General features: G+C 30.5%; 6 protein-coding genes across 6 annotated transcripts; 3 read left to right on the top strand and 3 right to left on the bottom strand.

Annotated features, from left to right (window-relative positions):
• The first annotated feature begins 1355 nt into the window (after positions 1–1355).
• LOC124910342 (squamosa promoter-binding-like protein 13A) lies at positions 1356–4208 on the top strand. The gene is made up of 3 exons (XM_047450976.1): positions 1356–2014; positions 2190–2320; positions 3561–4208. Exons 1-3 carry the CDS (start codon positions 1635–1637, stop codon positions 4052–4054), a joined length of 1005 nt encoding a protein of 334 aa, XP_047306932.1. The 5' UTR covers positions 1356–1634; the 3' UTR covers positions 4055–4208.
• Positions 4209–7841: 3633 nt separating this feature from the next.
• On the top strand, positions 7842–12965 carry LOC124945354 (F-box/LRR-repeat protein At5g63520). The gene is made up of 10 exons (XM_047485775.1): positions 7842–8204; positions 8277–8384; positions 8475–8567; positions 8656–8799; positions 8943–9035; positions 9118–9157; positions 9826–9969; positions 11266–11447; positions 12044–12162; positions 12281–12965. Exons 1-10 carry the CDS (start codon positions 7962–7964, stop codon positions 12735–12737), a joined length of 1623 nt encoding a protein of 540 aa, XP_047341731.1. The 5' UTR covers positions 7842–7961; the 3' UTR covers positions 12738–12965.
• On the bottom strand, positions 12905–14239 carry LOC124945355 (thylakoid lumenal 15 kDa protein 1, chloroplastic). The gene is made up of 7 exons (XM_047485776.1): positions 13962–14239; positions 13796–13891; positions 13629–13701; positions 13499–13560; positions 13347–13428; positions 13195–13255; positions 12905–13123 (listed from the first exon to the last, which is right to left on the bottom strand). Exons 1-7 carry the CDS (start codon positions 14160–14162, stop codon positions 13072–13074), a joined length of 627 nt encoding a protein of 208 aa, XP_047341732.1. The 5' UTR covers positions 14163–14239; the 3' UTR covers positions 12905–13071.
• A 1966-nt stretch (positions 14240–16205) lies between these two features.
• LOC124944833 (cucumisin-like) lies at positions 16206–19586 on the bottom strand. The gene is made up of 9 exons (XM_047485180.1): positions 19519–19586; positions 19322–19419; positions 19107–19244; positions 18520–18619; positions 17928–18441; positions 17525–17847; positions 17318–17429; positions 17023–17236; positions 16206–16953 (listed from the first exon to the last, which is right to left on the bottom strand). The coding sequence occupies exons 1-9, from the start codon at positions 19584–19586 to the stop codon at positions 16319–16321; spliced, it is 2202 nt and encodes a 733-aa protein (XP_047341136.1). The 3' UTR covers positions 16206–16318.
• Positions 19587–21222: 1636 nt separating this feature from the next.
• LOC124946122 (gamma carbonic anhydrase-like 2, mitochondrial) lies at positions 21223–23310 on the top strand. The gene is made up of 2 exons (XM_047486687.1): positions 21223–21703; positions 22773–23310. The coding sequence occupies exons 1-2, from the start codon at positions 21304–21306 to the stop codon at positions 23147–23149; spliced, it is 777 nt and encodes a 258-aa protein (XP_047342643.1). The 5' UTR covers positions 21223–21303; the 3' UTR covers positions 23150–23310.
• A 1669-nt stretch (positions 23311–24979) lies between these two features.
• Positions 24980–25365, bottom strand: LOC124910294. Its single transcript, XM_047450921.1, has one exon. It carries the CDS (start codon positions 25308–25310, stop codon positions 25101–25103), a length of 210 nt encoding a protein of 69 aa, XP_047306877.1. The 5' UTR covers positions 25311–25365; the 3' UTR covers positions 24980–25100.
• Between the last annotated feature and the right edge of the window lie 334 nt (positions 25366–25699).

Raw genomic sequence — 25699 nt, 5'->3', positions numbered from 1 at the left:
CAGGATGAGATTGATTGATATAGGATTTTTTTTTAGATTTTTTGAATTTTATTCAATTTTTTATAAAAAAAATTTCATGGTCACTCATTTCATCAAATACATTTATTTCTCTTTATAAAATTTAAATTTTAAATACAAGGTTAGTTCGAAATCTTACATATAAATAGTAAAATTACTTTTTCACATTTTTTTTTATTTCTAATAAACTTTTAAATCTTTATATATTTTAATTTATAAACATATATTAATAAAATAAGTAATATGATATGTTTACAAACATAAAAGTTGACAGTTAGACCAAAAAGGTGGAATGAAATGAGTTATATTTAAGAACCTAAATAATGTTCTTAATTTATATTAAGCTGTTTATTATTTTTAAATATAAATATAATTAAAAAAATCATTTTATCTCTTATATTATAATAACATCAGTTAATTTATTAAATAAAATATTAAAATATAATTTATTTCTTTTTAAATATTAATTTTTAAATTTATTTTCAAAATAAATAAATCAATGTAGAGACTTATAATATGATGGTTTATATTTTTATATTTTATCAAATATTTTAAAATCACTATTCTTCTAATTATTAAATCACTTATAATTGATTTTTTATAAAATTTAAATATAAAAAACTATTATAATAATACAATAATTAAAAACTCAAATAATTTAAAACAAAATCTAAAAAACCCTTCAAATAACCAACATAAGAGCTTGTTTGACATTGGGTTTATAGAATTTTACCCAAAACTTAATATATATATTTTTTCACTTTATTTATTATATGACTCATTTTATTTATTAAAATACTTTTTATTTTATATTTTATCTATTATCTTTCTATTTCATCTTGTTTAGAAGATGAAAGGATAATTAAACTGTAAAAAAATATTTTTTTAATAAATTTAAGTCAAACAATTTTTTCTATTATTAAAAACTCATATAAAACTAAAAAAATCCAAAATCAAACCAGCTATGAATTCAAATATATACCCACCAAAAGCCAATCAATCAACAAGCTCTAAGAACATTAAAAAAGAATGGATAAAAACACTCTAGTTAGTCTTGTTATGTTGATCTTTTAAATAATTTAAAAAAGATAACATCTTTTTTTTATGGATTACATCACTTAAATAATAAAAAATTGAACAGTGACAGCTAAAACAGTAAAATATGATGAAACATGTCTAAATGAAGTATGAACCACCCATTAATGGAGCTCTTCATTTGTCTTTGTCACCCTACCTGTATTATCTATTGTACTTTCTTCCAAATTTATTTGTTTGTATTTATTTATTTCATTCATACACTGCTCTCTCACCACTCCTAAATTTTTATTTTCAAAAAAAATTATTTCTCTTCTTCCCTAACTACCCACTCTGCCCCCTTCTTAATTCAATTTTAAATGGAATCCATGTCAGGGGAATGAATGGTTGAAAAGCTCAAACAGTCTCTTCTTCTTCTGTACTTTTCTGCATCTCTCTTTTGAATTAACACCCATTAGTCCATTCAATCTCATTTCACTGATTCATCTTTCCAATTTCTTTTTAGGGTTTTTTACATCTGCAAATTTCTTAGTGTTTGCTTACTGCTTTTCCATTTTCAGTCTCTCTTTTCCCCCACATTAATGGATTGGAATCTAAAGCCACATGATCATCTGGGTTTAAGTGAATTTGACCCAAACCCAAATATGAATCTAGCAAATGGAACTGGGTCAGATAGCTTTAACTTCCATGGAAACTTTTCAGTTGATCTGAAACTAGGGCATGTAGAATCTTTAGATGGTATGAAGAATATTCAAAGTGTGCCCAAAATAGCTTCTTCTAAAAGGGCAAGAGCAGTTAACAATGGAGGTCAGCCAGCTTATTGTCTTGTTGATGAATGTTCTTCAGATCTTAGTAATTGCAGAGAATATCATAGGAGACATAAGGTTTGTGAAGCTCATTCTAAGACTCCTGAGGTCACAATTGGAGGCCATAAACAGAGGTTTTGTCAGCAGTGTAGCAGGTATATATGTTTATATATTTATAAATCTCTAATTGGAGAAGATGGGTTATTATTATAATAAGCCTTTGTTTGATCTGAACATACATGGTTATTTTCAAATAAAACATTCATTTTTCATCAAGATCTTTTGACATGTTATGATCTTTGTTCTCTATGTTTTTTTGATTGGATTTAGGTTTCATTCTTTGGGGGAATTTGATGAAGGGAAAAGAAGCTGCAGGAAACGTCTTGATGGTCATAACCGTAGGAGAAGGAAACCTCAGCCAGAAGCATCTCGTTTAGGCAGTCTTTTGCCTAATTATCCAGGTTTATTAAAAATTGGTGTTTGTCTTCTTTGGAAGCTTTTGATTATTTGAAAGTTTATTGGTTTAGTTTCAAATAAACTTACATATTTTGTTTGGTCTGATGAATTGGTTTAGTTTCAAATAAAAGTGATTTTGTGAAATGACTAAAATACCCTTCTTTTTATTATTATTTTTAATTGAAAAAGAGTTGGGCTTGTTACATATGGGGTAGCAAGATTTTATTATTATTTTAAATATTGTTTGGTGAAAAGGTGTTTATTTAAGTCATATGACCAAAATATTTTGACTTGTTTGGTGGAATTATTTAAATATATTATTTATCCATTCAAATAATTAATTTATTAATCAAGATAGTTTCTAGTTTTTAAAATATATTTTTTCATTAAATATTAATATGCTTTTATTTTTTCACCATTTTTATAACTTCAATAGCTCTTTTGACTTTGATTATGTGACAGTTTTATTGATTGAAATATTTTTTTTTATTTAAAATTTATAAAATAAAGTAATAGTTTTATGGTTGGAAAGATATACAATGAAATTGACAAATTTTAGATTAAAGTTTCAAAAAAATCCACATAAAAACTAGCTCCAAAAAAGGTTATTTAATTGGCCATATTATTTAAATTTAAAAATATTATAAATAATAAATTTAAGCTTGTTGTGGGGAAATGGATTTTTTCTTTTTTCAGGTTTTTTTTTAAAAAAAAATTTGTTTGATAAATACTTTAAAAAAAATAATTTTTTTATGTTAAATTATGAAAATATCCATATTTTAATTTTTCTTATTCTTTTATAGAATTAATAAAAGATAATTTTGATATTTAAATATATAAAAAGAGTAATTAGATAATTGAAATAATGAATGAATAGATAATTGAGTTTTGAGATAAAATCCTAGTAAAAAAAACGAAAAAAAACACACATCAAACTAGCTTTAAGGGTATTATTGTTGATTTAATGATTTGAATTATATGAAACAAATCCTTGTATCTAGATTTATTTGAAATCACTTAAGTAGAGTTGTTTAAACTTGGGTTATTTTTAAAAACCTTGTATCCATGTAATGACTTTTTTCATCAAAGTACCTTTACTTTATTTGTGTAATGTTATATTTTAATCTAAAAAAAATATTTGATTTTGACTTCAAACTTCAAATAACACAAATAACCCCACTTCAAAGAAGATGTGCCTTAGTTTGTTTTTTGAAAGTAACCAAATTGGTGTAATATTATTTTCAGGTGCTAGAATGTTTCCTTTCTCTACTCCTGAAACATACAATTCCATGGCAGCTCTAAACAACAACAACAACACCACAACCTGGCACGAAGGCTTTCGATCCGACTCGTTTCCTCCTTCATCTTCTCGCGCCTTCAGAGACGAGGCGAAGCAAAAGCAACAGCAACAGCAACAACAACAACAATTCAACATGCTATGTGGAACTAATCTTTACTTGAGCAACCAAAATGGTCCTGACTCAACATCGATCGGGCATCCAACAAAATTCTTGTGTGATGGTTCATCTCAAATCCTCGGCTCTGGCCGTGCTCTCTCTCTTCTGTCATCATCGCAATCACAATCACAAACGCAGACATCCGAGATGATCGGTTTGAATCCTAGGTTGCAATATGGAGGAATGGACAACATGGATTCGGTCATGTTTCAGTTGGGACCTGAAGTCGCGACGACTCCTCCTGAAACCCCACAAACACTTCCTTTCTATTGGGATGGTTGATCGAAAATCTCAATCTATTTATCCATGAACTCATGTTTTTGTCATTCTCCTTATTGTCATAACAAAACATGTTTTTTGTTCTTTCTTTTATGAATGTATGCATTGCTAGTTTGCTACCTTATGAACCTATGTTAGAGTATCTTTCTCTATTATATGTAATATTTTATATGAAGAATATTATGCATATTTCTCATAATTTTATTAAATTTAGATGTGTTTGCATAAAAATAAATAGATATATTTAGCTTAGTGTCTGAATAATTCTGCTTCTTAAAAAAAGGTCTCTTTTTGAAATTTATATGAAATATATTTGCAAAATTCTTAGTGATTTTGTGTAATATAAACTAAAATATTTGAAAATAATAAAGATATTTTAAAAAATAATTATCAAATTCAAATTTTAATAACTAAAATTTCAGTGAAGATATATCTATATGATAATTTATGTACGGTAATTTAAAAAAAAAAATCGTAATGATTGAGTAATGAAGTAGAATATGTCAAACAAATCAATCAAACACTGTCGAAAGAATATTTATCAAATACATTAAGCGATGGTGAAGATTGTTCTGGACGAAAGGTTGATAAACAAAATCGAAAAATGTTAACCATATATAAATTGTAAAAAAAAAAGTGAGAAAAACATAAAAATGATAATTATAAGAGGGCCTCAAAATATATGTTGTAAAGACTGAAGTCTTTTATTGTTAAGGAGAGACAAACACATGAGAAATAATTATTGGATAATATGAACATCAAACAACCTATTAACTGCTTAATTATAAAAATTCAGAATGAAAAATTCTATTCTAATAAACAAGATACTCATCGAATAAAACACAACACTAACTCAAATTTGAGTAATGATAAAAAAGATAAAAACACTCTCTTATATTAAAATATATATATATAATTAGAGGACTAAGGAGAAAAAAAACTTTTTAACTTTGTTACTTTTATAACTTTTTAACGAGTCTAATTTTGTAAAATCTAATTATAGTAATAATATATATATATATATATCACAAAGTTAAAATATGTAATAATATAATTCATATTAAACTAGCTCTCATCTTTATCCAAAAAAACAAAAAGATTAGTATTCTATTATTTTTCTTGGTTAGATGGTGGCTAACAAATTATTGGTTAATGCGCAATTTTATATTACATATTTTAATAATTTATTATTAATAAAATTATAATAAATTAAAATAATTAGAATTAATAAATAATTTTAAAATATAATTAATATTTTTTTAAATAAATAAACAAGTTTTTACCTAACCCACTAAAATAATCAAAGGATAATGATAAGAGATGAATTATTATTCACAACTATATATTTTAATAAAATTAACAAGCCTTCACATTTATTATTTATATAAAATAGTAATACTATATTTTTTTTTTGTTAATAATATATATAATATATATATTAAAATGATTTACATATATTAAAATTGATAAAAATGTGCATAAATACACTACAAAGCCTGACATTAAAAAAAATAAAATAATAATTAATAGGTTATTAAGCTCGTAAGTCTTCGAGAAGAAACGATTAATTCCACGACTTACTCTATTGACTTTTCGGAACGAATCTAAAAAAACATCATAACAATAACATTATAAATGATACGCATTGAACGACTATGATCATTGAAAGTTCGACGATTTCTCTTCAATTATATAGTACATCAAAAAATAATTTGGATGATAATAAGTAGGTAGGCATGTCATATCAGTCGCATCAATCAAAACTTCACAGTAAATACCCAAAGACAAGGGCGAATCCAGGATTTTTGTTTTCACTGGGCTGAAAATATTATTAATATATATATATGTATATATATTGATGCTTAATTTTTAAAGTGTCCGAATTGCCGGATCGAGAGTTGTGGTTAATTTGAATACTTGGGTCGGATTTTGGGTTGACCCGCCCATAAATTTAAAACGATTAAAAATAAAATTAAAAATGCTAGAGGTATGTTTCGAACTTGCAACCTAAAAAAAATAAGTACAATATTTTAACTAATTAGGTTACTAAGACTTTATATTTTAAATTCAATGGACGTTTTAACATTAATATAATATCAACTTTTTAATTAATTAATATATATATATATATATATATATATATATAATGATGCTAAGTAAATGAATACTTAGGTCGGATTGTGGGTTGACCGACCCATAAACTTAAAACAGTTAAAAATAAAATTAAAAATGTTATCCGTAATTTTTTTCATAGTTTTCTATATTATTATTCGTGCAATAAATAAAAACATTAATCAAATCGTTCCATGAATATCCTTACTAAAATAAAATAAATATATAAAATCTAATTAAAGATAAGAATATTTCATTTAAAAAAAAACTTATAAATTTAAAACTATATAGTTGAAGAAAAATTAAGTTTAAAAATATAAAAAGTTAAATTAATTAAATTTTAAATAAAAAAAATAAAATATGAAAATAATAATAAAATTATAAAATCATAATAAAAATATATTATTAAGTGAATAAAGATTTAGGAAAAAAATTATTTAGAAAAAAAATTAAAATAAAATTGAGGGAGAGGCAGGATTTGATCACCTGACCTCCCCATTATAGTTTCAATCCAAAGCCAACTGGACTAAACAACATATTTGTTATTTATATACTTATACATATATTTTGTTTTAAAATTCTACCCTGGGCTAGAGCCCACCGCCGCCCGCCACTTCGCTCCGCCGTTGCCCAAAGACTCATCCATCACCCAATAATCATAACAATACTCCACAAAAGACTCTATATATTAGTTACCCCTCGACACTGTAAAAGTAAGTGAGTTACGATTCAACCTCCCCGTGACACATACGACTAACCATAATACAACATTTTTTTATTCATATGTCATTAATAATAATTTCATCGTGAATAACGCTTCATTCAAAGAACGAGATTTTGGATGAAACTTTTAACTCCCAAAGTTTTTCTCAACAAAAAATATATTGAATCATCTTAGCAAACAAATTGTAGTAGTGCCTCACAAGGAAATTATCCATGTCTTGTCAACACATAATGTCTTATTCAGACGAGAACACTTGCTTGCATCCAAATAAAACTCTATTATGAGACGAAAATTCCATTATGTTTAGTCTTTTCTATGTCTAATTCGGATAGCGAAATCACTAGACCGATGATAAAAAATTATTTTTTAACTGTGATATTTCTACATATAACAATGAAATAAAGTTTATGATACGTCGTTGCTAGACTTTTGACACTACACTAAATGTCGTCCAAAAAACTTATCGAAAAACCATATTTCACAATGAATATAGACTGCTCACGAAAACTTTTCAACATAAAATAATTTCTTCTCCAAATTTTAAACTCTACTGAATAATTAGACATTTTGATGAACCAAATAGATTAATTATGACAATACTTATATTTGATTATCGATGTTCAAAGACTATTCGACTTCGTTGCAAATCTACTTCAAATTTTTTTTATTAAAAGAAACAAGATCTCGATTCTCATACAAATTTACGCATTAAATTACATCATATATGTGCCTATTTTCATCACTTTTAATGAGGATTAGACGACTTTGAGATTATTTTATTTTTTTATCTAAACAATTAATATTACATTTTTAGTGATAATAGGGTTTTTAAAGATAGAAATTTAACCCTTAATAACATACTTGATTGATAGGTTATATTATAAAATGGATAACAAAGACCTAATAAGAAAAATCTGTCAATATAAATAGTGAAGTAGACTACACCCCTCCGATTTGTGTCGATTTTGCTCCATTTCTCGCATCCGATTATCTGAATCTGCGATTTGGGTTTTGGAGACGGGGCACGCCTGAATCTCCTTCTAGAATTTCCATTTCCGAGTCCAGGAATCGGTTATGGATGAACCTGAATCATCTTCAGAAATTATATCGGATACTAAAAGAGGGAAGGCTATAGTCGATGTCTCTAACGGGATCGAACATATCGGAGAAGACCTCCTGCATAACGTCCTCTCTAGGCTTCCGGCCACATCCTTTGCATCAGCTGCATGCATTAACCGCTCATGGAATCGTATTTGCAATCGCATCCTTTCTCGCCCTAAGATGGTTTCTGCCATTTCTACCACGGGTTCACTAACGGTGAAATGATCTCTCTTTGTTTAATCCTTTTTTTTGTTTTTCTTTGATGGCTGCTGATAGTTTCTAATGCAGGTTGATGTGACAAGGGTGCTCGAAAAAGTTCTTCAGGAACCAATTCGACCACATTTTGCTATTGTTTCTGTTAGTCCTTTGTATAGTTTGACCACAGTTCATCAGCTTGTATGTTTCAAGTGTTCTCTTATGATATTTACTCTGTTTGTTATCAAGGGTTGTTGTTACATTTCATTTTAATAAAGAGTTCTGATGCAGATAACACAGAAATTTGGCCCAAATACTGCGGTGGTTACTTCTGAATCGACTGGAATCATGGGAACTGACTGTTCTTTGAATACATTTACAGAAGTATCCTATATGGCTGAGTTTTTTCTGAGATTGATAATTTCTGAATGTTCACAACTTTATCTGTTTCTTTAACTATAATTGTTTTCAGATCCAGTGGAGAGTATTCAATATGTGGGATAATATGGATGAAGCAGTTCCATCTGTCTCTGATCAATTAAAATATGGAATCATGCTAGCTGTGGGCTATGTTCCTGGACTGAAAGTTAGCGCCATCGCACTGAAGAAAACTAAGGTAATTTACATAGTATTTTGTGTTCTAATCAAAAGGGAAATGGCACATACTATAGGTGTTTTCCAAGGATGTTGAAATTTGTGGACTTATTTGTTTTATTAATGAATGAGGAGGGTTAAACATAACTCGTGTACTGTGACCAGGCTCCTTTGATTGACAATTTTGTGATGGATATAAAGAACTATGTCGCTTCTGTTTCAAATAATGAGCCTCCCGCTGGAATTATAATGTTTGGCGTAAGTTATTGTTTTTAGTTTCATGTTCTTTTTATGGTTTGGGGTTTGTTTGTTTCTAATAGATATATGAATAATCTTCCAGGCTCCTGGAGCCGGCATGAAACTTGTTCTCTCTACATTGGGTGAGTAGTTGAATATATTCATTATAACCTCTCTCACCCACAGCTTGTGTAGGCAGCTCACAAGATTTTCAGCGTCTTTCTTTATGTTTTGTTCCCCTTTATGAAATGACAAGGTCCGGGCATGAATATAGTTTTCATAATATTTGTCTGTTTTGATTTACCATTTTATTTTCTATTTCATCATGATATCAAAAAATTTATATCTGTTAGGTACTTAGGTTTGCAAAACAATCATATTAAGCCAAAAATATCATGATGAAGAAAAAATCTCTATACCAAGCAAAACAATACACTATAATTGGGATCATTATAAAAAAAAAATAGTTTGTATAGAAAATGAAGCAACAAAAATTACTACAAACTGAATCACCAAAAAGTAATCTAATAATGATGATCCAAAAAAACATATGAAACGAAAAAAATCACTATTTTTCAATGAAATCATTAGTGTCAAAATTACTTGTTTCCAAATAGTCTCGTTATAACAAAAGATGCACTTGGATGATGAAGTCCCTTGGACAACAATTGTAGTTTCCTTTGAAAGCTCTCTATTCATTTTTGACAAACTGATCTTTGTGACTGATTTATTAACTTTCAAATGCATTATCTTTAGCATTGAGATTGGTCAAGTTTTGTTTTATGTACTCATAGTTCTGTTCACATGCCAGATAATGCCATGCCCTTGGAAACACCCATTATTGGTGATGAGAGCTGCCGATTTATGCACAGTGTCAAAAGCACCACTGGGAGTTATCGTAAGGATTATGTTGGTGTTGCCCTGGTATTCGCACGTGACAAAGACAGACCTCGTGGTACAAATACTACATCTTTTCATAGAATATTTTAATCGCAAATTTATCAAAGGAATCTTTATGCCAATGATATATGGGAAGAGTCTAATCAGCATATCAAAATTTGAAAAAAACATTTTCTTTGGGAAAAAGAAAGCTAAATCTTCTATATGAGTTGTCTCGAATCATTCAAGAGAAAGAAAAAAGGGGTAAAGGAAAATGATTGCCTCTAAAATAGGTCTAGAGCTTCCAAGGATGGAACTACTAACAAGCAAGACCAAAAAGAAACCCAAATAAGCTACATAAATATAGCTGAGGTTTAGGGTTTAGCGCTACATTTTTTTCCTTTTCAAGAAAAATATAGCCCAGGTTAACTGAAAGTCTAAGTTAAAAACTCTTCCATGTCCCAACCTTGGTGATGAGTGTGAACCAACCATTGTTTTTTTTTTCTTCCAAACCAAAAGGAATCAGAAAATTTATTGATGAAAATCATTTTGTTTCTTTCCAGTCAAATACACCAAAGGGTGCAAGCAAATATTGCTCCACTAATTCTCTTTTTTTTTTCGGAATTAAAGGAAAATTAGAATGACACTCCACAGTCACGGCCCTTGACTTTACCAAAGCCATCCGTTAAGTAGAAATCCATCTGTAAGAGGTATTTCATCCAAAAATATTTTTTGAAGCGGCAAGCAAACATGATTGGAGAAAGAACATCTGAAACAAAAATCACAAATACCTTCCTCAGAATCTAAGGAAAGGAATTACCTACATGCAAAGTGGATTCTTTTTTCTTTGGGATCATACATTCCACATTGATTGCCTCATGAAAACCAAGCTTGGATTGAATTCTTTGATGCATTAGGAGGATTCCAAATTTGTGTCTATTTCATATGTTGTAAGAGTTACTAAAATAATTATTTAATGCTCAATTGAATGGGAAAGGGAGGATATTTACGAAGTGTTTTGACAAACTGCTGTTCTCCCTTTAACCTGTTAAAATTTTACTTTATTCCAAATTTCTAAACATGCAATGGAAAATGATAAACATTTAACAAATCTTGGTTTATGTAACAAGTAACTACTAAAATATTATCACATTTGAAAATGACCAAATACATTTACTGATAGTGGAAAGGTCATAGATGGGAAAATCCCTTGAATTCAAGGTATATGGGTCTTGATAATCTTCACTTGTGTTCACTTAGTGGGTATTATTGTTGGTTCAAGCATGGGAATCTCAACAGTTTCTCTACCTTTAGTCTGTTTAATTTTATCAAGTATACTTACAGGAAGAGATTTTACGGTTATTCTTTTTAGGTATTGGTGAAATTGAATTCCATGTTTCTCTATCAACTGGTCTGTCAGCTGTGGGGCCTATGTACACAGCAGTTTCTGTTAAAGAGAGATGCAAGGTTTGTTCTACGTGGCTTACTGCAAGAAGAGAAGGAGATGCGGAACTTCTTGATGGATGTCGAATGATATGTGACACTAATGATGAGGTTTGATTCATTAATTTCTTGTGATGAATTTTTGACCATGTTCTCCACTAAAACACATGATAATGGTTTATGGTGTTTGTTATTGATTCAGCTACATGTTTTTCCTATTCCTCATCTCCTTATTTTTTGGGTTCCGGTTCCATTTCTTGAGTAGGACTAGAGAAGAGAAACTTGAATGCACAATTACTTCCACTCTTGAATTTATTCCAATGTAGCTACTACTTATTGCCTCAAAATTTAGTTAATAAAATTGGAAGATTATATAAATTTCTTAAGAATTATAATTTTATGTTTTTTCCAAACGTAGGAATTGAAATTCTAGTTCCAATTCAAATGCTAATTCTACCTATCCAATTATAGCATTAGAGAATATTTTCTAATTTAGATTATTTCCCTAATGTTGATTCTCTCTAGCTCATTGCAACTGCAAAATTCTAAGAGATAGAACTTTCAGACCTGTAGAGTGAAACAAAAGAGTATCAAAGACTATTTTGACTGTGTGAATGTGGGGTTATATTCGAGTAACACACACATTGTTCCTTGCATGTTTGTTAAGAATGAATTATTTCTGGATAATTTGTTTCTTTGTTGTGCAGATTGGCGAGTTTAATGAATATCCTGTTTTATACATTGGGGTAACTAAACGAAGAAAACACACTGTTGGGTTGGGGGATGTGAGGTGGGTAACTTCCTTGGAGTTTCATGAAGTAACAGGGTACGTTGATTTCTCTTTCATTTTTTTTTCTGGAAAATAAATTGGATCTGAGATGAGGAAATCTTATAATCCTATTGTCTAATTCTCGTTGGTTTTTTCACTAAAATGTTTTCTGCAGAGGAGATGACGAATACCTATTTGTAGATAGCAACGGAATTAAATCCTCAGACACTTTCCAATTCTACTGCTCAGATGCCAATACTGCTCTATCTACTTGTCTCAATGTCTCAGAAACCTTAAAACGCGAGAAGCTTGAATGGGGGAATTCTTCTATGAACAAGAAGGAAGCATTTGGAGGTTTCGTTTTCGCTTGTTCTGGCCGTGGGGATTCATTCTTCGGAGGCCTTAATCAGTATCAAAACCCTAGAATTGATAGCTCTCCCATGGTAGAGAATTTCCCTGAAATTCCATTATGCGGAATTTACTGTGGTGGTGGGGAAATCGCACGGAGCACTTCTGAAAGTTATATAAAACCGGGGGATGAAACTACAAGTGAGCATTTGCGTACCTGTCTGCATGCCTTTAGTTCGGCTTACCTAGTTATGACATATAATGTTCAACCTTTTGAAGAATAGATCGTTCTTTTTGCTTGTTTTTGGAAAAAGCTAGCACAATGGAGATGCCAACTGTAGTTGCGGTTTTAAATGTTACTTTTAATATACACTTTATGTGATATGCTTATTCTACCTTATGACTAAACTAAGAATCAGATGCTGTATTGTTTTTGAAATGTTTTTATTGATGGTAAACATTTGGATAGATATCTCTTTTAAGGTCAAACAATCTAAAGATAGTTGACAAAAGTAAATACATCATATAATTGTGTCTCAATAAAGAGCAACTATTTATAAACATTTCAAGTTAAAGCGGGATTAATCACTAGGATTGTACATATCATAGACAATTCAGTTAGTTACATAGAAGCGTTTCACGGGTGGCATTACCAGTCTTCGAGTTTACCCTACAAATTGATTCGAAAGTGTTAACAAAAGATGTCTAAACCCTTTAAGAACTACTGAGATGCAAACTTACCCATCGGCGACTTTGCATAAGTACTCGCGTTGATCCTCTCTCAAAGGCACGTCCGTGAAATCTGATAATTTCAAATATGACAAGATTTATCATAAATTTCGGTGAAATAAACTCGAAAACATCAAAGATTGATCAATAAATTGGAGTTGTACCTGCACCAGTTACATTTGATCCCTTGAAAGATGTATTCCCAGTTGTTAATGCTCCTTCAAGATTAGCATTACTCAAATTCACCTGCATATATAGATTAAGCTCAATAAATCCATCCTATTTAAAAAGATGATTAAAATAAGAAAATCACCACCTTAGCCAAATTTGCCAATGAGAAATCTGCACCTCTAAGATCAGCATCAGAAAGATCAGCTCCTAAAAAAAACAAGAATAAACATGTTTGTTTGTTTGATTGAGAAGAGGTTTGAATTAAAATTGAATACCAGTTAAATCTGCATCAAAGAAGCTGGCTCCTAATAAGTTTGCTCCTTTGAAATTGGCTTGTCTCAGAATAGACTGTTTGTTTTCAGAATCACAGAGTTATGGGTTTGGTGCTAATGAATCTAATGATTGGATTGAAGGAAGAATAGTTGAGAAGATACAAAGATACCGTTTTGAAATCTTGTTTGATTAATGTTTTTCCAGTAAAATCTTTACCGGTTAAATCCTGTCCTCTGGTAACTTCAGAACCATATGGGCCTCCACCCTGTATACAAGAGAATTCGAAATCAGTTTGAAAGATAAGGGTTTGATTGAGAAATGAATGAATGGATTACCTTGTAAGCAAGTGCTGGATCGATGAAGAAAAGGGAAGAGGGGAGAAGGGCTAGAAAACAAGCTTTTCCAATTGATTGGCTGATGGAGGAAATGAGGGTTTGTTGAGATGAAGATGGAATGTGAAAGGAGGGTTGTGATGATGGTTTAGGGTTTGAGGGAAGATTGGAACAGAAGATGAGTGAAGCGTTAAGAACTGCCATTGTCAAGAATCACAAAGCTGCTTCTTCTTCTTCTTCTTTGGATAGAAGATGGATAATAATAGATAGTCCCCACAAGCTCCCAATTAGTTTATTTTTTCTTCCAAGTTCTTAGCCATTGGCAATTTTTATTTTATATTTTTGGAAAAAAAGTCTAGTTATACCCTATTATGCATGTCTACTTTGAATTTTAGTAGGAATTATTAAATACAGTTTGTACTTTCAATTGTTAATAAGTCAGTGGAATTATTATAATTTTAGATATTTAAATTTTTTTTAATTGATAAAATTTTTCTACAGACAAAATGTTTGTATTCTTCTTTTATCGTGTTCTTATATCATGCTGTTTTTGTATTTTTAATGAATTTGTCACGTTTTTAGATGAAAGAGTTATTTTAAGATGACTTGGATGTAATTTTTTTTTAAATTAAATATTTTTGAGAACTACATCTTATAAATTGTAATAGGTTGTTTGGAAGAATAAAAGAAATGTGATTTGAGGAAAAAATCAAAAAAGATTTAAATTTAGTATTTATTTTTCCGAGAACTTCGAAACAATATAACTTATGAAATTTAAATTTTAGTCAGATTTACTTAAACGAGGCTCGAACTTTGTTTCATATGTGATTCAATTATCATAATTTTAATCCTTTAAATTTTTTCCAAATAGACAAAATGTTTGTCTTCTTATTATAACGTATTGTTTTTATTTTTCTAATTAATTTGTCATATTTTTAGCTAAAAGTAAGAGGTTATCGGTTCGTTTTTTTTTCGAATTTTTATTTTTTTTAAGAAAATTCAAAAACGAACTAATTTTTTTTTAAAAGAGTTAACAAAATAAATAAGTTGTTAAAAAAATCTTATCTATTTAAATTATAAAAAAATATAAATCACGCAAACTAAACTTAGTGACTCACCGTTAATATCGGCAATTGAACGACAAAAGTAAAAAGTAAAATAGTGTTGATCACGACAATATAAATGACGGTGGAGATATGTTGATGATTGTGGTGTTATTATGAGTGAAATAGATAGATACGTGAAATTTTTTAATATTCTTAAAATTAGATAAGGTGGACAATTGGAAAGAGCACAAAGGCCAGGAAGGTGAACACTAAAAAAGGAAAGAAATGAGGAATTATGGATTTATTAGATTATTGGACTGAATATTAGGGATTTAGTAGGAGATCCATAATAATTTAATATATAATATATAATAAAAATAAATAATAAAATTTGAATTCGGTTTTCTGTATGGTTTTCGAGTTGAAACATAAACTCGAAAACCAAATAAAAATAGAAAACCGTATTTGAATTTTAATCGATATAGAATTCGATAGAAAACCGAAAATATAATTTGAATTCGGTTAAGACTAAATATTGAATACGGCTTAGTTGAAAGATTCATTTCAAAAAGATTCATTTCAAGACGTTTTGAACGTATTTTTTAATTAAATATTTTTTTTGAAATCTACACATTTTAAATTGACTAAAGGTGGTTTGGTTAACTAAAAAAAATGTGACTTGAGGAAAAAATTAAAAAGAGATAAATTTAGTATTTATTTTTCACATAAAGGAAGATATAATTTTGTGTAAAGTATACCAATTTAGACGTATTTATTTATTAAATTAAGTAATTTTTTTTACAAATATAATAAATTATTTAAAAAAATAAAAAATACTATATTAAAATAATAGTTCAGACACTAGTTTGAAATAAAGCCTCAAAGTAATAGTTCAAATTCATACTACACAATTAAAAAAATCGAGCAATTTGATAAATTTTGAACCAATTCGGCAAAAATGATAGCAAAATCATTTAGACCCATTAATGTTGTTTGATTGGACATGTTTTGGAAGCATAAGACACATAATAAATTCGAACACATTATTTTCGGGACTTTTATTGTTTTGAGAATCATATAATGTGTTACGGAAATTGTAAACAATTTTTTTTAATCATTTGTAATGATTTCTTTAGTGATTATTAGGCTTCTAAGGGCTCTTGAAATTGTGCATGAGGAATAGGAGACAAGTTTTATTACAGAGATGAAACAGGATCTAGTTTTATTGAAAATTGAACACAAGATCCATTTTTTCTGTAGCACTACAAGAGCTCTGAAAGCTCAACCAAAGAAGGATTCGAAATGACATAGAGCTCAATTGCGACGCCCAAAGATCCCATTCTTATGATAAATTGAAGACCCTTTTCGAGTAGGCTTCTTGAAAGTCTTAACAGAATCAGAAAGATCATAAGGAGCACCAGGTAAATAGTTATAGACTACCAATGGAGCTCTAATTGAATGAGATCCATCAGACCATGTTAAGGACCCAGATACAATAGGTTGCTGGGAAATGGTTGGCCCCGAGACAGTCACCGTGAATGATTTCTTCTCTCCCACAGCCGAAAATGAAAGAGTAGAAGGCTCAATTGTGATTTTCACGCCAGGAGGATTGATAATGGTACAGTTATAGGTCGAAGTGGGTAGACCCACATTGGTGACAGTTCTTGGGAATACACCATTGATCACTTCTCCATCTTGAACATAAAGAGAAAAAGATGGGTAGTTTAGGTCCCAACCACGTCCTGGATTGGTGCTCTCACATGTGCTGTTGTCACCTGAGATGAGTCTAACTGTGGTTGTATTGTAACCCTGTTTGCAGAGGAAGTTGATATAATCTGTTTCAGAAGCATCGAAAACAAGCCCTGGATCAACAGCTCCTTGTGGATTTATGTGCCCAGATCCATACGAAAACTCAAGGTCCGGATGCTTGTTTGGGTCCATCACATAGGCTAAATCAAACAGAACAAGAAGATTAATTAAAACAAGGTAAAAACTTACCATATAAACAAATACCTTACCTGTTGTCATGAGAGCAGACTTGATGGCAGCAGGAGACCAGTTAGGGTGGGCAGCCTTCACATAGGCGGCAGCACCACTTGCGTGAGGGCAAGACATTGATGTACCCGAGATTATATTGTAGTTCACGCTCCTGCTGTCAGCATAGTATATGGAAGGCGGTGAAACAGGTGACCAAGCAGCAAGAATGTCCACTCCGGGAGCAGTAATGTCAGGCTGTTCATGATATGTTCATAATATCAATTCATTTTCAATAACAAGTTCTGAAATTGAAACAAAAAGTAATCAGATTTCAACCTTGAGAATGTCCGGGCTGATCGCGCTTGGACCTCTTGAAGAAAATGATACTACAATTGGAGCCATCACATCCTTCCATGTCTCCCCAACCAAAATAGTTGCAGTTGGGTTCCTAAATATATATGCACACAACTACACAATCATCATCATCATCATCAAGTAATAACATGAAGATCGAACAATTAGATGTTTAATTACTCTTCTTACTCTTCTGATCTTATATAATCCAAGACTTTGATACCGTCTTCATTACTGATCACAGTGGTTGGCAATGGGTAATTGAAGGCAAAATCAGAGTAAGTGGAGTCTACCATAATGGTACCGAGTCCATTAACAGACAGAATTCCAGACCCATCTGATAAACCATTGCATAGAACAATCTTTCCTTCAACTAGTAAAGAATTCATGGATCCCTCAAAACAAAAGCTCGAAATTTCTGGGTTAGAACCAACTGTATAGTTTGCTGCATCTCCTCCCCAAACCAATGGAAATGAAGTACCATTCAACTCAAAGTTATTTACAGACAATCCCTGAGAAAAATGGTAAAATTATTATAAACTCAATCAAAGATTCAAAACTAATCAATTAAACACTGAAATAAGAACCATACAGAGATGATTTGACCATTTCCAAGTGCAGCCTGCGCAACGAATTTCCTATCAATTGTGCTTGCAGCAACTGTAAGCGTCCACGGCGCAATGTTACAAACAGTTACCGGATAAGGCCCCGAATTCCCGGCGGAGTTTGAAGTTAGGATTCCGTTTCTCATGGCATGGAAAGAACCGATCGCGATCGGATCTTCGGAAAATGCGAAGGGGAAATCGGAACCGAGTGAGACAGAGATTATGTCGACTCCATCGGCTATGGCGTCGTCGAAAGCAGCGAGGATGTCGGCTGAATCGCAACCGAAGGACCAACATACTTTGTAAACGGCGATTCTTGCTCTAGGAACACCGCCTCTGGCGGTACCTTTGGCAAGGTTCAAGTAACTGACTCCGGTGACTTGCCGGCCGGCGGCCGTGGAGGCGGTGTGAGTTCCATGGCCGAGAGAATCTCTTGGCGATTTGAAGTCGGTTACATCGTACAAATTCTCACTGTTGTAATATCTCCCTCCAATAATTTTACTGTTTAGAAATAGACGGTTATTTTAGGGTTTGACTATTGGTCAACGGTAAGAAAATCTAAGTGGAAATTTAATTTACTTGTTGCATGTAAAATTTACTCCTTGACAAGCTCCTTTCCATTTAGCCGGAGGTGGACCCAAATCATTGTCACTAAAACTCTCCGACTCCGGCCATATACCTGAAAATTATAATTCATCCTACTGTTTTGATTAAGGCGATTTTTTTTCTAGTTTAATCGGTAATTGGCTGGGGATGATGCGTAAATATTTTTTATGTTTTCCTCTCTAATATTGTTTCAATTTCACGATTCTGTTCCGAACATTAATAATGATATAAATTGTCAATATATTAATATATTTATATTTATAAATTTATTTATAAAATTTTATCATTTTTTTTGAAAGTAAATGGTATAAAGATGTCAACAGGGATTTCTCAAAATCAAACATGGCAAGAATGGTAATAAAAAAATTTAGTTGTAAAATAAAGTAGGGATGGTAAATATTTTCTGTTCCAATTTGCTCAACATTCTTAATTGTCATGAATTTGAATATTTATAATCCAGTCATTTTTATTTTTATTTATTTATTTATTTTATGAATACTATATTAAGTTCTCAAGCATAAACCATAATAATAAATTTAGTATTGGATAATTGTTAATACCAGTGTCTATAAGAGCGACTACAACATCGCTTTCGCTTGAACCAAGATTGTCTTGGGTGAAACCCATAAAATCCCATGATCGCGTCGTGTGAAGTTGCATCCTATGATTGTCCATAACCGATACCACTCCTTCCATTCCTGCACTCATTATCACAATAAATATTTACGACTCGTTTTATAAGATTTATATAAAATAATAGAGTCATGTCACCAACCCGAAAACCTTGATGCTTCTTCATCGGTTAGCTTGGCTGCAAACCCATTAAAGCTTTTTCCATAACTATAGACAAGGGCCTTTTTTGCAGCATTGGCACTTCAATTACCATTTATCATATCAAAACATTATCAATTACTATATAATTTAAATGATAGAAGATAAATGGGTCATGTCTTGTATTAGTGAATTACTAACCTTCCCAACACATTGCTCAACATGGCATGATGTTTGGATGCATTTTCTTCTTCTGATGGTGCTCCCATATAAATGATACGCGTCTAGACAAGTTTGAATTAGAAAATAGTCTTAGAAAATGAAAGAAATGACGATTTATAAGTAGTTTGTATGATATAGAACGATCAAGATAACTTTGTTGGGTCATGCTAATTATTTATTGGTGACCCTAATTATTGAGTTGTATTGTCTTTGACGTATTGGGTTGTCAAAGATCGAGGTATACCCTAGCAAATTGGCTTACTCGTGGGCTGGCCTAATCAACTTCGAAGAAATTCGAAAAAAGATGTTACCTTTCTTTCATTGGTGCAATGACAATTCACCAAGAGAGCAGCAAAAAGAAGAGTAACTAATCCTAGTTTTCCCATTGAAGTGTGACTCTTAATAATGTGGAGATAAGATGGGAAAACTCAGACACATATATATATGGAAATGAAAATTCATAAAAACACTTGCAATCTCCGAAATGAGTGTCATTACTTTGTTGGCAATATACATATGATTTTGGCTTGGACCAATTAGATGTTTCTTCCTTTCTTGTTTAATCTCTCTTTCTTTCTTGTTGTGCATAATAATAAAATAAAATGACAGCATTTATGTATTTTGGATGAAGTTACATATATATCAACTTTATTTTTATGAATTTATTTAAATCTTTTACTTAATTTTGTTTCATTAATTAATTTTAAAATTTCCAAATATAATTAGGAGATGTATATATTTCGATATTTAAATCAATCTAATTTTTTATACATCTACTTTGTTGAATATAAATTTAAAATATAGATTATTGATCAATAAAGTTGAAATTTAGAATTATTCTTAAAATTTTACAATTTTCTTTTACAAGTCCCCTTTAATTAAACTTTTAAATTAGTTAAATTCTTATATTTTATCATTAATTTGTAATTAATTTTTGTACTAGTGTTATTTTTTAATTAATTTTATATACAAATAATAAATATATTTTTAAAATAAATTTATATAATTTAAAATAAATTTTGTATATTTTGAGTTATTTAATTTATTTAGTCTTATAAATAAACTTCTATTTATTTAAAAAAATATTGATAAGTAATGATTTTAAAGAGATGTATGTTGTTTTTTTTATTAAAAAACTTAATAGAATTTTAATTAACAATAATAATAAAATATTTTTTAAAAATGAAATAAAATGTATTTTAATAATTTGATTAATGGATAAAATATAGATGTAATAATGTTTGATTTAAAGAAAGTAACTAACTGATAAAGGGATTAATAATATAATTTAAATAATAAAATTGAATTTAAATATATAATAATAATAGTAATGTCATTTTATTTATTTTAAATAAATTTGTTTTTATTATCAATAATATTAATTACATAAATATTTTCGAACTCCTTAATATTAATCATTTATAGAGAAAGAATAAATTATTAATTATTAATTATTCTTCATTATTTTTCGGTGATATAGTTAATAAAAATTATCGAATTTTTAATAATTGCAGTATGATATTTGTTTCGAATTTAAAAGAGGTTGTAATGGAGAATGTTGAATATATGAACTAGATAATAATATTTCTAAATAATTTTTAGAATTTTTAATATATGAACAGATTTAAAAATTACATTAAAACTTGTGAACCTTTATTGTGTTGTACCCGAATCCGAACCCGAACCCGATTAGTCTCTCTCTACCCTGTTCTATCTAACTTTCTCAGTTCCATTTCTCTTTCTCAATCAAATCGTAATCTGAAAATGGCGAATCGATCAGCTCTTCTCCGACTATCTCAAAAAGCCCTAACCACCGCCGCTTCTCCTTCCCGGAATCGCCACCTCCTCAGCCGGAGGTTTTCAACAGATGTAGCGGCGGTGGCAACATCAACCAAGACAAATATAATTCAATCGCTAGATCGTGTAAAATGGGATTATAGAGGTCAGAGAAAGATCATCCCTCTAGGTCAGTGGATCCCTAAGACGGCCGTCGATGCTTATGTCGCTCCTAATGTTGTACTTGCCGGTCAGGTCACTGTCTGCGACGGTGCCTCCGTCTGGAATGGTGCCGTTCTCCGCGGCGATCTCAACAAGATCACTGTTGGGTTTTGTTCTAATGTCCAGGAACGATGCGTTATCCACGCTGCTTGGTCTTCTCCTACAGGTTCAACTTTCTTATTTTTCTTCCCTAATTTACTGCTTTTATTGCGAATTTTGTTCCTTGTCCTGCTGTTTTATTCAATTTATTTGCTCTATGACTGGTTTGAATAGAGATTTAACTAGATTTCTGAAATGAATCCAGAAGAATCCACTGGTGTGGATTGCTTCATTTCCAATTTTGCCCAACAGATAATCTCCTATGGAGGTGTCTGAGTTATCAGATACACATTGATTCATCTACCTCATTCTCAAACTCTTTGATAAGTTTTCTACAGGCCACTTGTTTAGTTCCTGGGTGATTAATCCCATGAATAGTTCTAACCAAGGTTACTGCATTCTTGAGAAGCCTTACCAATCATATTAACAATCCCATTAGGAGTTGTAGATTCTAGAACTGTACTGAATGGTTATAACATATTACTAAAGTTAGATGGATAGATATCAAGACTGTTGTTCTTCCCCAATTTTGAAAAGTTAATGGTCTATCTTCGAACAATTTGACCTTTTCACAACAAAGATATATTGTTCTTGCTATCCCTTCATCATGTCATACCGTATCCCCCACTTGATTTAGAACAATTTTAACAAGTTAAGAGTGGTGAATCCTGTATTTCAAATCAGACACCTTCGAATACTTCACAAACACCATCTTATGAGCAATTCCACATAGAGAAACTGATGGATGTAATCAAAGTGCATGATTCATATTCAAGTTAACTTGAGAATGTAAGTCTTAAGGACACATTGACATGTATGAAGGCAATGTGAGGTCTCATTGCAGGCCTATCAAGTGAACTTATTACCCTTAAAAAAGTAAAAGATTGCGTTGCTTTCAACTTATGAGTACTACCGTTTGATTCAATCAAAGAGCATGAAACAAGATGTCAAATCTCATTTATCCCTACCACTATGAATTCATCATCAGCTATGCATAGAAAGTGTTTTCTTACAACTAAAGGGTGATTGATCCCTCAATTTGGGATTAATTTCACTTTTCAAATAATAATCTCAATCATTGTAGTAAGTATTTCTCTTCTAGTGTGAATAATTTTATTGTTTCAAGTTCTTTATAGGGTTGCCTGCTGAGACATTCATTGAGAGGTTTGTGACAATTGGTGCATACAGTCTTCTGCGATCATGTACAATAGAACCCGAGTGTATAATTGGTCAACACTCGATCCTTATGGAAGGATCTCTAGTGGAAACTCATTCGATTCTGGAAGCAGGATCTGTTGTGCCACCGGGAAGAAGAATTCCTTCAGGTGAATTGTGGGCTGGAAATCCAGCAAGATATGTACGAACACTCACGCATGAAGAGACTTTGGAAATTCCTAAACTCGCTGTGGCTATTAATGATTTGAGCCGCGCCCATTTCTCCGAGTTTCTCCCTTACTCTACTGTCTATTTGGAGGTCGAGAAATTGAAGAAGCAGTTAGACATCTCCTTATAAATTTATCTTTTTTTTCTTTTGTGGCTGTCCGATATACTGGTCGTGCTTCTGCCATTGATTCGATTTCTTGTGGATACAATTGTTGTTTTTGTGACTCAATAATTATATACTGGATTTTTACATGAATATGTATTAATCAATTATTGGTTTGCTTCCATTGACATTAAAATGAATGTAACTCAATAAGCCTTTATTATCATCATCTTTCAGATAATTGACAAATATTGACAAATATTTGCATAATACAATTAAAATGGATATTACTCAATAAGCCAGTCTAACTAATGAATATTAATTAAAAATATTGGTTATAATCATGACTATAACCAAGTATGAGACGAGGGTGCATTTACCATCCAAACACGTTCTACTTCAACATTTTTGTTGAAAAGATGTTTTATATAATATATTAAAAACACATATTATTATAAAAAGAATTAAACTTAAAACTTTATAAAATGGGAAAAATAGATAAATATAGTATTGATGTTATACGTGTGTAATTATGCTGATGAATATTTATGGATAAAATTGAGACGAAGACACACAAATACAATCCACAATTCATTCCCAACAAACTAACTACGGGTTAAATCAGAAAAAAAAATGTGAGTTCAAATCGAAAACAGCAAATGGATTATAATTGATCCAATGGTTAACTCAGAAAGAAAAAAACGTGAGTTCAAATCGAAAACAGCGAAACAGATTATAATTGATCCAATTGTGAGTCGTTTTCAGTGAATGTAATTCAAATTTTGGATTGTGCCCATATAGACTCAAACTATAAATATTTTAGACGCTTTTTCTATTCGTTTTTAGTGAATGTAATTCAAATTTTGGATTGTGCCCATATAGACTCAAACTATAAATATTTTAGACGCTTTTTGCGTTTGTTATTTTATTTTAACTTATTAATTTTATTTTTTAATTGATTTACCACCCTTTAAAGTTGATTTGGATAACTAAAGAAATGTGTAATTTAAGGAAAAAAATTTGATTTTTTTTATTAAAGATAATATTTTATTTATTTAAAAAAAAAACTTGATAACAAGATAACTTTGTAGACTAATTTAGATGTATTTTTATTATAAATTAATTTTTTTTAGATATAACTTATATACGTGTTCAAAACTATTTGAATGTTTTAAAAATGTGTAATACATAAGAATAATTGGCTAAATGGGATCTATGTCAATGATGAAACCTTTCATTTGACTGTTTGTATTCATGTTTACTGTAATTTTGATTCATAAAATGTAACTTACTGTTAGGTTTGATTCAAATTTAGGACAAAAGTCTGGTTTTTGTCCTAATTAAACATTTGTATTCACCTTCTCCTTTTGAGTTTTATTAAATAAATGACTAAGTCATTTAAAATAATAATAATAATAAAATAATAGTATGTTAAAGTAAGAAACCTTAGAATTGTGATAGTTTGATCCAATATGAGAATTGGGTTTGGGCTGATTATATAATTACATAACATTGCATATAAATTTGTCCAAAGAAACTAACTTTACCTACTGATCAAACAGAAAGACTTGACAAAAAAAACATGAAAAGCAAACAAAAGAAAAAACAAAACTGAAAAGATATATATTATATATTTATATATATATATATACAAAGAGAAAGGGACAAGAAAAAAAGAACAGCTGGGGAAGACAAAGACAAGACGGCAAGATGAAAAGGAAAGTATATTCAAACTAGTAAACTACAATCATCCATATCATACTCCCAATTTCAGATCTACCTCATCTTATACATCTCAACTAAATCCATCATCCTTTACGCATCAATGAACACACAATCGAATATACTAACCAGATCAAACTTGAAAAAAAATAGACTTAGATAAAGTTTCAAACATCATACATTTTTCATTCAATTCAAATCAAATCAAATCACAATGAGAAAGTATAACAACATATCATAAAATGAAAACTTAGTCTTAACCTGTGTAGATATGGATCCCAACAGCGATGAGAAAGATAGTGATGAGGCCGAAATAGATGATGGCATGAACAAGAATGGAGGCTCCGCTGGTCTGCATATTTCCAAACTCCACCACCCTGCTTCGACCGGGAAGCTGGAACAGTAATCCCGGCGTTAATAGTACGAATAGAACAGTCGCTACCAGTACTGGTCCCCAATCCGCCATTTTTGTCTACTTTCAGAAAGAGAGAGAAATGGGAAGAAGAAGAAGAATGTTACAAATGGATGGAGGATTGAAGTCGGTGAGTGGTGTATCATGTGGGGTTTCGATCAAGGTATCATCCGACGGCTGTGATCTTCTTGTGTAAAGAATCTCTTGTTATTAACGTTTTATTTTTAAATAAAGAAAAAAATTGCTTTTAACTTTTTATGAAAGAATATTTATGATAGTAAGTAAATGCCAAATATTAAAAGTCTCTGCTTTTAAAGACTTGTTTGGTTGAGTGTTAATTAAGTTATGCTACATTGATTTATGGATTTTCAAAAATTGGGGATGGATTGGAGGAAGAAAACAAAAAGGAAAAAAATATTACATTTGTCTATTATCACATTTGT

This window comes from Impatiens glandulifera, chromosome 7 (genome assembly GCF_907164915.1).
Source record: "Impatiens glandulifera chromosome 7, dImpGla2.1, whole genome shotgun sequence".
Lineage (NCBI taxonomy): Eukaryota > Viridiplantae > Streptophyta > Magnoliopsida > Ericales > Balsaminaceae > Impatiens > Impatiens glandulifera.
The sequence above is the reverse complement of the archived record's forward strand: the minus strand, read 5'-3'. Positions and strand labels throughout refer to the sequence as shown.

Excerpts from the sequence above, each read along its gene's own strand:
- LOC124910342 (XM_047450976.1), top strand. The coding sequence starts at position 1,635 with ATGGATTGGAATCTAAAGCCACATGATCATCTGGGTTTAAGTGAATTT. Across the intron at positions 2,015-2,189 it reads TTTTGTCAGCAGTGTAGCAG|GTTTCATTCTTTGGGGGAAT; the intron begins GTATATATGTTT and ends GATTGGATTTAG. Across the intron at positions 2,321-3,560 it reads TCTTTTGCCTAATTATCCAG|GTGCTAGAATGTTTCCTTTC; the intron begins GTTTATTAAAAA and ends TATTATTTTCAG.
- LOC124945354 (XM_047485775.1), top strand. The coding sequence starts at position 7,962 with ATGGATGAACCTGAATCATCTTCAGAAATTATATCGGATACTAAAAGA. Across the intron at positions 8,205-8,276 it reads CTACCACGGGTTCACTAACG|GTTGATGTGACAAGGGTGCT; the intron begins GTGAAATGATCT and ends TTTCTAATGCAG. Across the intron at positions 8,568-8,655 it reads CTTTGAATACATTTACAGAA|ATCCAGTGGAGAGTATTCAA; the intron begins GTATCCTATATG and ends AATTGTTTTCAG.
- LOC124945355 (XM_047485776.1), bottom strand. The coding sequence starts at position 14,162 with ATGGCAGTTCTTAACGCTTCACTCATCTTCTGTTCCAATCTTCCCTCA. Across the intron at positions 13,892-13,961 it reads ATCCAGCACTTGCTTACAAG|GGTGGAGGCCCATATGGTTC; the intron begins GTAATCCATTCA and ends TCTTGTATACAG. Across the intron at positions 13,256-13,346 it reads ATCAAATGTAACTGGTGCAG|ATTTCACGGACGTGCCTTTG; the intron begins GTACAACTCCAA and ends TGAAATTATCAG.
- LOC124944833 (XM_047485180.1), bottom strand. The coding sequence starts at position 19,586 with ATGGGAGCACCATCAGAAGAAGAAAATGCATCCAAACATCATGCCATG. Across the intron at positions 17,430-17,524 it reads GATTATATAAGATCAGAAGA|GAACCCAACTGCAACTATTT; the intron begins GTAAGAAGAGTA and ends ATATATATTTAG. Across the intron at positions 17,237-17,317 it reads TCAGCCCGGACATTCTCAAG|CCTGACATTACTGCTCCCGG; the intron begins GTTGAAATCTGA and ends TATCATGAACAG.
- LOC124946122 (XM_047486687.1), top strand. The coding sequence starts at position 21,304 with ATGGCGAATCGATCAGCTCTTCTCCGACTATCTCAAAAAGCCCTAACC. Across the intron at positions 21,704-22,772 it reads TGCTTGGTCTTCTCCTACAG|GGTTGCCTGCTGAGACATTC; the intron begins GTTCAACTTTCT and ends AGTTCTTTATAG.
- LOC124910294 (XM_047450921.1), bottom strand. The coding sequence starts at position 25,310 with ATGGCGGATTGGGGACCAGTACTGGTAGCGACTGTTCTATTCGTACTA.